The 14,535-nt window shown below is 42.2% G+C and overlaps 1 protein-coding gene across 1 annotated transcript in view; it reads left to right on the top strand.

Annotated features, from left to right (window-relative positions):
* LOC137436886 (plexin-A1) overlaps nucleotides 1–14,535 on the top strand; it is a 427,871-nt gene that overhangs the window by 283,747 nt on the left and 129,589 nt on the right. The window contains 3 exon segments of the mRNA XM_068131094.2: nucleotides 214–401; nucleotides 2,341–2,492; nucleotides 13,855–13,975. Of these exon segments, the coding sequence (XP_067987195.2) occupies nucleotides 214–401; nucleotides 2,341–2,492; nucleotides 13,855–13,975 (461 nt within the window).

Raw genomic sequence — 14,535 nt, 5'->3', positions numbered from 1 at the left:
CTCTCCCTCTCCCTCTCCCTCTCCCTCTCCCTCTCCCTCTCCCTCTCCCTCCCCCTCCCCCTCTCCCTCTCCCTCTCCTTCTCCCCCCTCTCCCTCTCCCTCTCCCTCTCCCTCTCCCTCTCCCTCTCCCTCTCCCTCTCTCCCTCTCTCTCTCTCTCTCTCTCTCCCTCTCTCTCTCCTTGTCACACATGTTTGCTGATTGTCACTCCTCAGTGCACCTGTATAAGTGTGAGGCCTGGCGCGATAGCTGCGGAAAGTGCTTGAAAGCCGACCAGCAGTTTCATTGTGGCTGGTGCAGAACGACGGATGCTTGCACATTGCGTCAGCATTGTCCTGGGTCTAAACATCACTGGTTGCATCGGCACCCAGGTGCCCGTTGCTCTGGGCCACGAATCAGACAGGTGCAATGCTGTTTGAAAGTGTGTTTGTGTGTGTGCGCTTATTTTGTGAACGTATATTCCCATTTAGGAAGATCCATGAGACACCTTCAAATTTGGCATAAATAACAACTGACCTTCCATCTTCCATTGTGGCTTTCAAAGGGGACCAAAGCAGACTGATTTCCCTTTTGGAAATTCAAAATGACATTCACTTTCTGAGAAAAAGAAATCCAGTTAAACACGGATCGCACTATTCCATGACCCAAATCTGCACATCATACTCTTCATATTCTAAGCCCATTTTAATAGCCCTCATCCTAATGTCTGTGCTGTCTTCCCTTCGGACAATTTCAGACTGGATGTTGAGCCAATGACAAATAGTTTCCACATGTTCTCTCCATTATCAAATAACCTGGGATGCACAAGTGTAATAATGGCTCCCGTATCCACAGCGGCATCATCAGCTTTTCCTTCTTGCATATAGGGCAATGTAAAGCTTCTAAAAAGCCTTCTGTCACCACTAGATCCAAGCACCATATCTGGGGAAGTCTCATTAACTACCGTTGTTCACTGCCACATGAGCCCATCTAATTGTGGTTTACCACCTCACGATATGCTCCACTTCCAGCACTGCGTCTCTTGTCTTCCTTGTGCTGTGACAACTTGCCAATCATTTACCCCCACGCGATCCGGAAGCTCATTCTGACCTCATTCTGAGTTTGTCAGCTCAATCTGAGTTCACAACTACTGCATCAGTTTTAAAGACATCTCCATCGAGGTTTTTGGTTTGATTCCATATGAGCCAATTTTGCATCATATATACACCACCGTGGCCTCATCTTATCAGGACATGGGTGGAGTTACCTTCTCAAACCATAAGGAAACTAGGTGGTATTCATAGAATACTTACCCTGCGCAGTCAACTTGTTGCGAGCCAACTCTTCTGTTTTTGAACATTTTTTTCTTTTATCCAATATAGCTGCCAGACCACGTGAGCGATGACATCATAAATTTATATTCTCTAATATAATTGTTGCATAGATCATGCCCAATACATTTCAAACTGATCAGACTAAGCGTTGTCCCTGTCGAATTATGACGTCATAATTATGGCACCAATGACGTCATCGTTAACAACACCTATTCCCCATATGGAGTTCTTTACAATGAGCCACCTTTCAATGTTTTTCCATGCAGCGGTTTTGGAGATATAGAGGTGCAACATTTTTCGGTTTTTCCAATATGGCACCTGTACCACATGACTTATAACATCATGATTATCATTAAAATATTCTACAGGAGGAGGCGCTCCTATGGTGAAAATTTCGTGTCCATCAAACCAACAGTTGCTGGAAAAGTTTTTTTATAATGATCGGATAAGTGTTGCACTTGCATAACGAAGGCACAGATGACATCATCATTAACATATGTTATTCCCCATGGGGAGTACTTGACAATGAGCCATGTCTCAATTTTTTTTCATTGAGCGGTTTGGGAGATATAGAGGTGTAACGTTTTTCCAAGATGGCGCCTGTACCACATGACCTGTGACGTCATAATATTCACTAAAATATTCTACAGGAGGACCTCCTCCTATGGTGAAAATTTCATGTCAATCGGACAAACGGTTGCCGAGAAAATGATTTTATAAAATGCAGACACGGCACACACTTTACTTTACTGAAATGCAGACACATACGTACGTAACTGAATGCTTAACCACGCTTTTCGCTTCGCGAGCGCAGTGTAAAAATTTCATGTCAATCGGATCAACGGTTTCCAAGAAAATTAATTTTTAAAATGCAGACACGTACGGCACACTACGTAACTAAATGCTGAACCACGCTTTTCGCTTCGCGAGCGCAGGGTATAAATCCTTGCATATCTGCACTGAAGTTTGTGAATCACTTACTTTGGATTCCTTGAATATGTTTGGTTACGTGATCGTACATTGTTCCAGGTAACGCCAGCTAAAGGTCCACGTGAGGGTGGCACACTGGTCACCATTCGTGGAGAGAACCTGGGTTTAGAGTTCGCAGACGTGGAGGGCCGTGTTTTCGTGGCCGGAGTGGCCTGTTCTGCCCAGTCGGAAGGCTACGTTCCTGCTGAACAGTAAGAGACGCAGTTGATTCGGTTTCGTCACGAGGTACTGAGGTTGTGTGTAAATGGTAAATAATATCCACATTTCCAGTAAACTTTTACATGCTCTTTTTCCTTGTTTTATCCATATATTTGATTGTGATAAGTGTCGATATTAACAATAGGGAGACGTATATTATAAACAATGGGTTGGCAAGATGATTTGCACGGGGTTAGCCTCGAAGTGTAAGAGGTTACAAATAGACATAAGAGACAACAAGGGGTGTTAATTGGCCTTACCTTGAAATCATTGAGGGTAAAGAAAGTGAAGATTTACCCAAAAGTGACTTGCATGTAGAGAGTACATGGGAGGGATGAATGTACGAGACGCAGATAGCCAATTACCATAAGATGATGGACACTGTGTTTGAGTGTGTTGGTCGGAGTGAATTGTCTAATTCATTCTGCAGTAAATGGTGACAAAAAATTGCAGAGAGGAAGCATTAGGTATGACCTGATCTGAGGTGAAGAAGACCAGAAAGCCAATGATCTGCCTTTTTATCTTGAAATATACCTCCGGGTACCAGGTGCCGTCAGGGCGGAGATTGTATAGCGAGCTAGGGGCTAATGAAATAGGTTAAGTACAGGCGAGGATCGGGGCCGGGCACCCCCAGGTACCTGATACCCCCAGGTACCAGGTGCCTTCGACATCATGGTCGAACCTGATGACACGCTAAGGTAGCGCATTTACATGGCTCTGGGATGTTGAGTGTGGGTCTGATTCTCGACCCAATTACAAACTGTTGGACCAGTGTCTTTCAGGCGAGGCTTTGCATCAATGAGCGTGCCATCTCTTAGATGGGCATTAAACGGAGGAGCCAGCTGCTTGCGTCAGCTGGTCGACATTAAAGACCCCATGGTGTCTTCTGCAAGGAGTGTTACTGGCACTCTGGTCAAGTTACATATTCCTGTCCTAATGTGCCAAGATACAGCTATCCTTCAGTAATGATGCAACCACCACCATCATCATCATCGTCATCATCATTAGTAGCTCCAGGCATCTTCATTCGAGGCCCACAGCCCCAAGGAAGCTGGCCACTCTGACCGGATTCCCCCAGAGATTGAGTTGAAGAAAATGGTAAAAGGTTTTTCTGGGAGGAAGAGCTGTGGGGGCGGCGAAGTAGCCATTAGCTATCAGCCAATGGGCCCATAGTCCTAGCACGAGAGAAGTTATAGGGGGTTTGCAGGTCTTCCTCATCAGACATTCCCCGTCCACTGGTATGTACTCTCACAACGAGCACGTCTTCTCATCCAGGACCTAATGTAACCAGTGAGCCAAATTCATAATTGATTCCCAGTCTAATATGCATTGACTTAATGATAGCTGGAATATTATAATGCTCAGGGACTTTGATTTTTTTTTATCATCATGGAGGACATATTGGGGTGTCAGAGCTCAGGCACACAGTGAATTCAAAGCCAAGGACATGATGGAGAATGCCAGGCGCCTTCAACTAATACTCACCTCTTCCACTAAACCCTCACGATTCACCTCTTCCATGAACCTCAATCTTGCAAATAAATATAAAGTTTTCTGTTGGAATTTTTTTAAATCGTTTTTGATGTTTCAGCAAGATGAGCCATGGCTGTTGCAGAGCGCTTCGTTCTGAGAACCAGACATACCATTGATGCAAACCAGACATCAGCTGGATGGGGGGGAATTCCACCTTGGCATGATGATTGAAAGGAGAACCTTGATATGAAATAAGGCAATTCTCTATGTAAAATCAAGGAAAAAAATATCTGAAAATCATGGAAAAAAACAGTGCTGGCCTGATCGCCACCAAGTTTTGCATACGTGTTGGTAGTTTCCAGGGTCAAGTCATGTGAACAAAGAGAATGGGCCCTGCGATGGTCAGGGATAGTCAGGGCCCTGTGAAGGGGGATAGGGAGGAAGTGACTTGCGATTTTCTCCAGTACACATGCCACAGTGCAGGTGGTTGCGGACCCCTGCTGCAGACAGGGGGGATTATTAGCCATGACACAAAATATATTTGCCCCACATCCCCCATAACCCCCTACCCATGCTGCTCCCGAAAGGAGAGGGTGTTTATAGTAATCTAAATATAACTGATTAATGTGAACTTTTTTTGGGGATAAGCAAGATCTACAGTAGAAAAAGGTATATTATGAACCTTCTTTAGAGGCCATTTTCCCCCGCAGAGCAGGGGTTGGCCTTTTTCGGGCACCGTGGTCCCCTTTTTGAAGCAATGCTTTGTGGCCGGATGCCCTTCCTGCCGCCAACCCTGTTAGTCGCCTCTTGCGACACACAGGGAATTACCAGTGAACTGGTACTCAATTTGCCGACCTCAGAAGGATGACAGGCTGAGTCAACCCCCCTGGCGTTAATTCATCAGCAATCGACCGGGATTCAAACCCAGGATCCTAGGATCCCAAGCCACACCCTAACCGCTAAACCAACACCAGGCCTAAAAAGGTATATTATATGATTAAAATTTTACACAATTATTTTACTGCAAAAATTTCAATATCCTAGTTCCAGAAAACTCATGAAAACATGGACCAAAAACGATAATTGAGAACAAGAAAATAACTCACATACGATCGGATGATCCCATCGAGCGAGAACATATAAAACAAAGCATTGCGAGCGGATATCATCATTAGATCCAAATATAAAAAAGAAAAGAAGGCATTCCAAATTGAGGTGTCAGTATTCGGTGAGTTTGGCCTAAAAAATGCAGAAATCAAGAAAATGACCAAACATGAAGACCTCAAAAATGAAGTGACAAGATATTGGAAGCTGAATAGCACTGAAATTGTACCAGTGGTTTATTGGAGCAACGGGAATGATGAAGAAGAACCTTACAGAGATCTTTAAAATCATCCCTGGGAACATTACCACAAACGAACTACAGTTGGAGGCTGTGCGGGGTTCGGTGATGATTCTGAAAAGAGCCCTTGGACCAAAACTCTGAGAATAAGAAAATTTCACAAACTGGTCCATGAATCATGATCGCTTACTAAAACGGAAGTGGATACTTCGACACCTGGGAGGACTCCGTTCCACCTTCTGAAACCCGCATATGGGGGTGGCAACCACCAACACACATGTCTAGATTTCTGCATGAGAATTCATTTTTAAATGGGTTGTTGTTTTCACCTGTTTGAGAGCAACTTTGTCCTTCCATGAGCCTTGACAATAATCATGAAAAGTTTCACCAACCCATGGGAATACCTTTGAATAACAAATCCAAAATATTTATCCAGATAAAGAAAAACTCAGATTGTTTGCCGCTCAGACTCATCTTTGGAACGCTCAGGGTCTCTTCTTTTTTCTGGGACTCGCCGCAGGTGAAAAGGACGTGTTAACGAGGCGATGTGATTTCATCGGTGTGTGTTCACAACTTAGACAAGGCTATTTGAGCTATTGTGGTGATTGATAGAAGAATCAGGAATGGGTATTGATTTTCCTAAAGTACAATTTTAGGGTGTTATGCCTCGCATTTGGACTCTCAAGGTTAATACAGCCAAATGCTCTGATTTTTGACGTTTACTTCGTCATTTTTGTCATTTGGTTCAAACGTTATTCTTCTTCATAGAGCTGAAATTTCATTGGCATCCAGTGGAATGGACATTTCTCTTCCCAAGAATGAGCCGCACTCCCTTTCACCACAACGTTGTCCTGATGAATATCTGCTCTGTCTCTTTTCTCAGTTGTCCCTGCCCAAATCTCATAAGGAAATGAATGGATTAGTATCATTCAGCATCTATTATTCCGGTAGATGATAAAACACGTAGGATGTGGTGATTAAAACAAATCATGCGCATGAGCTAATTAGTTGATCACAGTCCTTGAATTAAAATGACATTCACATAGATTGTACCTTATGCGTTATTTAATTCGGAGATTAGCAGAGAGGGCATTTTAAAATATTAACAACAGCAAATGGTGCCTCGGTGTCATTAACACAAAATCTGCTTACAACCTACATGTGAATATGTTCTAAAGCATTAATGTACATCTACAAAGCCTCCATGACAGATAGATGGAAATACAAGGAAACCCGGTGGTGTAATCGTTAAGAGCGGAGGTTTTGGGGGACCAATTTTTTCTGAAGAACTTACCTGTGCCCAATTGATTGGGGATATCGGTGAAAACTCTGCCTTGAGAAGTGTAAAATTTGGTCAACATGTTTATTTTAGATGAATTGGGCAACCCTCGATGGTTTGAATAATTATGTGTATATGTTAGTATCCTCAAATCAGTGATGGGTAGTTGCTCCAGCAAGGCCGGTCAACGTTTCAGAACAGGGTTGAATCGAGGAAATATCATGATAATCATAAATTTGAGCACACATTGCCGAGGGATGCCTATTTTGTGATTGCAGAGTTATAAAATGGCGCGAGTGTAATGGTTAGAGAAGCCCACTCTCAAATTCAAGTCAGCGGTTCAAACCCCGATCGAGTCATAACAAAGACTATACAAATGGTACGTGCTGCTTCCTTGCTTGACATTCAGCATTTAAAAGGATAAGAACATGGGGAATCCCCATCGGTAGACATCATTAGAGAGGAGAAATGCTCCGCTGTTTGCGGTGAGAAAGGCATCGCCATTGTTGTGACGTCACTAGTGACCAGAATATCCTGGGAAGTGACTACACTTCCCGCCAAGCTCAGTGGCTGTGTTTTTTTGTTTTTTTGTTTTTTTTGTATACCAAGTCTAGGCTCGTGTAAGAGCTAACCAATATTACATATAATAAAGGAAGCGGGAGACAGGAGGTGGAGAGAGGGAAGTACAACAACAGTAGGGAGCAGGGACATCAGGAGATCTGTGGAAGGGATATGGCTGGGGTGGGTTCTGTATACTCAATCGGTTCATAAATATTTATTTTTTATTTTTTAAATTTATTTTTAATATATATATATATTTATATATTTGTTATTATGCGACTTCATACCATCAGTGGGGAACCACCAGTAATGTGTCCCATGCAGCTACTGCTGCATCTTACTGGGAGCGATTAGCACTGCCTGCCACACGGTAACATTATCTCTGGTATCCACTCACTATATGAAGTCGACCTGGATGCGGTTGGGAGTAACCAATTAGTATCTGTAATTTGGTGCTCCAACCTAACCGCATCCCATTAGTTGGTCACAAGTGTATGGAAGGCTCACTGTGTTGCCCTGATGAAGCCCCAACAAGAGCGAAACCAAGTCGGTACCTGTGAGTTTTGCATACACTTGTGACAGTATCTGAATTTAACATCCATAATGACGCACTGCTAGATGGCCCCTCCGGAGCTTGGCAGGCAATGCGGACATGCGTGGCAATGACGTCATGACGTTCGCTCATTAGGTTGGAGCGCGAAATTACAGATACTAATTATATATATATTTACAAATATATATATATATATATATATTATAATAATAATACATTTATTTTATATAGCGCTTTTCAAGAAGCCAAAATTTTATAATGTCGACAAACACACATACTGAGATATGAAAAAAAAACCTCACGAAGGTAGATCCTTTGAGACATGGGAGGACTCCATTCCACCTTCTGAGGCCCACATCTGGAGGTAACAACCAATGACATGCACACATACACACATACACACATACACACATACACAAACTCTTGCATGAATTTGTGCTCATACCCCCTCAAAAGGAATACAATCATTCTGGGAAACATACCCTACTACAGGAATCATAGATTAACTCGGTAAATCAAGTCAAAGCACCGGTGTTCCAATACAGCTGTGGAATAATCAATTGGCCTCAAAGACAAATTGACATCCCAAACAGCGAGACAAGAAAACTGTTATTGATCCACCATTTTTATTCTTTTTCTTTTTACAGAAACCAATGCATACCAGCACTAAATATTTATTACCACAAGGCAGTGCTGGAGTCCAAAGGGAATTAAATCAGTGCAGAGATCAATTGGATTATACATTATAAACATACATACAAAACTGTGCAGAACCACCAGAATAGCAGGAAACACAATAAGCACAACCAACTCAAGGTTTTGTTGAAAAAAAAAAAAAAGGCTCAGAAAGTGAAGACTTTCAGCTACTGAGTCATTTTAAGGAGGGACTAACACAGGCCATGGGTACTTGGATCATAATGCCCTCTTTAAGGGACTGAGTTACACAGGCCTGAAATATACAGTTATGAGATCCGTACAACCATAATGTGAACAATATTTGAACACCAATGCTCTATAACCGATCTCTTATGATCTCGAACCGTCATGCACGTTTAACATTTTCAATACCTTGTACACAAACACCTGGAAATAAGAGTAGACAGGAGTCCCTGCAATGGAAACTAGAAAGCATGTGAAAATGCAAAGCCCGTCCATGTTCGTTTGTATTCAGTCATCTTCTTCTTCTTCTTCTGAATGCTCAAAATAACGAAAACAGTTTTAAAAAGATACAAAATGAAGATTGATGATTTATGCAGCCTTGACCTTTGAGCTTTAAATCTAAAAAAAAAAAATCTTCCAGCTTATGATTGGTGAATCAATTATGTGACCCGATACGCAAATTCTTGAAATTTCAGGTCAATTGGACAAAAATTGATGATTTAATGTTACCTTGACCTTTGACCTTTTGATTAAAAAAAAAACCAATCAAACCCTACTTTTTGATTTGTGAACCTATTCAGCGACCCGATATGCAAATTCCTCAAATTTAGATAAATGGGGTGAAAATTGGTGATTATATGATACCTTGACCTTTCACCTTTTTATCTAAAAAAACAATAGGTTTTTGCTTTTGATTGGTGAACCACCTCAGTACCCAATATGCAAATTCTTAAAATTGCAGGTCAATCGGATGTAAATTGGCAATTTTATGTGACACTGACCTTTGACCTTTTGACCATATTATTAATTTTCCTTCTCTATATTCTCATAATAAAGCTTTATTGAAAATGTGATGACAAAACTCAAATGGCGAATTGAAATTTCAGTTAAATTGGATAAAAATTTATGATTTTATGTGACGCTGACCTTTGACCTTTTGACAAAATTATTAATTTGCCTTCTCTATATTCTCATAATAAAGCTTTATTGAAAATTTGATGACAAAACTCAAATGGTAAATGTAAATTCCAGGTCAATTGGATAAAAATTTATGATTTTATGTGATGCTGACCTTCAACCTTTTGACAAAATATTATTTTGCCTTCTCCATATTAACATAATAAAGCTTTGGTGAAAACTTTATGACAACAGCTCAAATGGTAAAAAAAAGGTTAGGCACACACACACACACACACACACACAGACACAGACACAGACACAGACACAGACACACACACACAGACAGACACACACATAGACAGACACACACATAGACAGACACACACATAGACAGACACACACACAGAGACAGACACACACACAGACACAGACAGACACACACACACAGACAGACACACACACAGACAGACACACACACAGACAGACACACACACAGACAGACACACATAAAGACAGACACACACACACACACACACAGACACACACACAGACAGACACACACACAGACAGACACACACACACAGACACACACACAGACACACACAGACAGACACACAAATAGACAGACACACACAGACAGACACACACAGACAGACACACACAGACAGACACACTCACAGACACACACATAGACACACACACAGACACACACACAGACGTGATTACAATACCCATCTCCTGTTGCGCAAGGGACAGGCAAATTAAGCAAATATACAAATCTTTTAAAAAGTGCAAAACATTCCATAAAACAAAGGATTCTTATTTTTGCCTCATTACCGGCAATTATTGTTCATTCATAAATCTATCCATCCCATGTTGCGCTGTGTGTATGACCTGTGTTTGTAAGTTGTTAGCTCCGCCACCAAAGGTGGATGGATGTTATGTTATCACCCCTGTCTATCCGTTTGTGAACAAAATATCTCAATAAGGTGTGGACGGATTCGGACGAAATTTGGCAAAAATGTAGCGTATGTGACAAGGACGAAATGATTAGATTTTGTGTGAAGATCCGGATTCGGATCCGGCTACTAGAATGTTTTAAGTGATTCTTCACCATTGGAAGATGGGGACAAAAACGATACATAACGGGATATCTCAAAAAGTTGTGGACCGATTTGGACGCAACTTGGCGGACAGGTTGTGTGTGTGACGAGGAAGAATATATTCAATTTTGGTGAAGATCAGGATCCTGACAGTAGAATTTTAAAGTTATTATTCACCATTGAGCGATATGGCCAACCAGACGGAGGTATGCTCTCTACCGAGTGCCGTGCTTGTTTGATATTGCTTTGCAGTTTCTCCAAGTAATTTGTTTTAAGCTCCTCTGTGAGCCTCAAGCCAAGTATACACACACACACATATTTATATATTTATATCCTCCAAAACTCACAAGAAAGTACAAGATCAGCTCGTTGAATAATAATAATAATAATAATAAAAACTTTGCCCTTTAAAGAATTGGCAAAATGTATTGGGATTGGTTATGAAAGGCATAAGGTCGGAGGCGGAAGATTAATAGGAAATGCCTAAAGCCACGAATGGCTTAAAGAAAATAGTAGGCTTAAGGCTATAACTTTAATGCATATTTTGCAATGAAGCGACAAAGTGCCTCCAACCTTCCGCCAGAATGTGAAGTCCCGACCATCAAACAGAACTACGACTGACTCGAACCGAACATTGTGCAAGCCGTGGCATTTGTACCATCAAAGCAATATTATGCATGGAAATCCAGTAATTACATACCCTACATACCCTGAGCTTACTCTCCAAAGTGTATAAGTACCACACCTGCCTATTCAATCAATGGACCATAACGGTTACAAATAATCCTTTCGTATTTTGTCCTTGAGTAAGTTGTAGCGAGCGATCTTCACAATCTTCCGGGCCGCAAATTGCTAATGGCTTATAGAGGACTACACACACAAACAAGGCGGTGTGTGCTGAGTATTTCAAACGCACATTTGTAAAAGCCTTCGAATCCCTGTGGTGAAAATAAAATAGAATTGGTTTGTTGCCAAATTCATGCAGGATTGGCAGAAAAACAAACGGATTGCTTACTTGTTTGTTTTACTTATGATTTCCATTTCACTCCGGCTCCCTTCGGATCGTTCACTGGGGGGCGGACGAGGTAAGGTGACCTGAGAATGTTCCAGATAATTTAATGGTGTTTTCTGATATTTAAAGCTAATAGATATTTGAAGCTCTGTAACAGCTAAAAATTTCCGATTCGTATTTTGTTTTATTTATTTTTTGTATACAGAATCGAGGCTCGCGTCGGAGCTAACACATTCAACATGAAAACATGTACAGACACATAAAACACACGATGAAGGGAGCGGGAGACAAGAGGAGGAGAGAGAGGGAAGCACACAAGCACAACAACAGTAGAGAACAGGGACGTCGGTAGATCTGTGGAAGGCGGAGGTCTGGGGAGGAGGGAGGGTACATGTTATAAAGCAAATGAACACTTCTAGGAATTTCAGGAAAGAAGTTATTGATTGAAAGAGGCGGATTTAGGGTATTTTAACATGGGCAGAAAAGATCAAGGTTTTGGATGGGGGAAGATAGAGATGGTGGTGAACAGCTGTTTTAAAGACCTGGAGGGAGGAGTGGGATTGAAGAGAGTGAGGGAGTTTGTTCCAGAGACGGGAGAAAAGAGGAATGAAAGAGTGAAGGTGAGCAGAGAGTCTTTATTTTGGCAATGAATGTGGGCGATGCCCACGTGAGCAAAGCCTCCCTAGATGGTTGAACCCTGTTTCTTTGTCCAAAAACGTCCATCCTCTTTCATCCACTCATTCATATCTGAAAGAGGAAAACCGGAGGCCAGTGACAAAAGCATCATCTACTCAATCCTCACTCTTATTGGAAAACAACGCAAACGAGCCGGGGCTTTTAAACAAAGGTGGCGTATCCTTCTGCAGGAGTCGAACTACTCCCTTCACGAAGCTGCGGTTGCTCCTTGCCCTCGGTCAGAGCTGGAGCTATCCATCCCTGCCATCGTCACGTGTTGTTCTCGACTCCAGTAAGGTCACAACAAGAGGAGATAAATCACATTCTTCCAAGCTCTGCTCCGACTCATTCCACGTTGTAATGAAAACATCCCAAGTTTACAGACTCACAACTTGTGCAAACGTTGCACCAAAAACATTCCAAATAAATGGAGCACGCGTGTTGCGGCATTTTCCTGAGAGGGTTTGTTTCATCGCCATGACGACCTCCTTTGAGCAGACATTTTTGTTTTGACAGTACTGTATAATGATTTACCAGAAAGACTAGGTTGTTGAGAGCACATTCAGGTAACTGTAACTTAAACCTATTAAGTAATCTTGAGAACTTCAAATGAGTGAAGAGGAAATTATGAATGAACTAGAAAGCCGAATAAACGATGAAACTCCATTTTGCAAAAACTGCTGAGCAAGTGCAGTGCAGTTCTGACCGGTAACTCAACAAGGTCTGGGCAACTACTGGATTGAAATGTAGTAAATGCTGGTATTCATATTTATCAACAGGTTACTCATTTGACCAGATGGTGCGGAGGTAGCGCACTTTACCCACTGGCTCACCTGCATTGTCTAGTCTCACCTCGACTATGAACTGTCGGTGTGGTCCTGGTTCATCAATGAGCAGGGCGACTCTTGGTGGACAGGTTGTGTGTGTTGGACAGGTCTTGGTGGACATGTCCATGGGACCCCGTCAAGCCGGGGACCCGTCTGCTTGCAAATTATGTGGGTGCTAAAATATCCCATGTGGTTTATTTTGTTAAGATGAGGGGTTTGTTACTGGAAACCTGACCGATTAAAAAAAACTCCTGCTCTAACTCACGTTACCGATTCAGATAAAGCATCACAATGCCCGAGTTCAGGCTCTGACACCAATCGTTCACTACGGACCCATAGTCCATCGCCAAGCCGGAAACATGGTCTGGGTAAGTAACAACATAACAACAATAGTGTTGGGGCCGAGTAAATACATCCGCTGGAATAGGAGGAACATGTCGAGGTCATTCGGAATGAAGGACAATGGCAGTTGATGGTAACATGACAAGCCAATAACAGAGTCGCGATAGGATATGATTTGACAATTCTTGAGTTTGCTACCATTGTAGGAAAGCTTTATTTTCCACTTGCAACATTCCCAAGGAGCAGTCGTTGTTTTTTTCTGTCATTTTCTGTTTGTTTGTTCATTTTTGGATATTTTCAACAGAAGGTCTAGTTTTATCAATGTGCCAAAACTGCTAAACTAACTAGAAATGAGCCTCTTGCATCATGTGTCATGCCATGATTGACGAGTTCTGTTTCATCTGCCTAGGATCGTGTGTAAGATGGCACGGGCCAAACCTTGGCACGCAAGCCAAGGCAGCGTGAGGGTGTGCGTCACAGAATGCACGCCATCTTTCACCGTCGTCTCGAAGAAGACCTACAGTTTTGTGGTGAGGAACCTCGGAATAGACCTGTCGTCGTATGAATTGGCCATGGACAGAACTTGTAGATTTGGCCTTACTAATAACGTGTATCTGAACCACAGTCACAGCATCACTCTAGATGTGCCCGAAGGGTCGCTTACGGAAACGATTGCACCAGACTACCTCTCGTCGGCCATGTTCCCATCATTGTCAGCCACGAATGAATTTTTGAATCGGCAAATCAGGTTGATTGTCGAGGAAGTCGCCGCCGTGTTGGCTGAGCTCGGCCCCGCTGTTAGTTATTACCCTTATAGCGCTTGGCTCGCAAGCTTGAATTGGACTTTGACAAATGACGAAATGTCGCTAAGCAGGTAAGAATGTTCGCTGAATTATTGTGTTCATGATTGCACATAAGCAGTGAAATTCCCAGCGTATCCATCATTTGAAACTTCTGCTTAAGGCTTTGGCCTAGGTCTAAAGGTACTTTATTTACAAGTCAACGGTGTTGCAATTCTCCCGGTACAAAATTTGGATGTGATCGATTTTATGCACATTTTATTTCAGGATTGTATTTGAAGATGGTTGTG

The sequence above is a fragment of the Myxine glutinosa genome, chromosome 11 (genome assembly GCF_964187855.1).
Source record: "Myxine glutinosa chromosome 11, kmMyxGlut1.1, whole genome shotgun sequence".
Classification (NCBI taxonomy): Eukaryota; Metazoa; Chordata; class Myxini; order Myxiniformes; family Myxinidae; genus Myxine; species Myxine glutinosa.
This window is presented reverse-complemented; position numbering and strand designations above follow the sequence as displayed.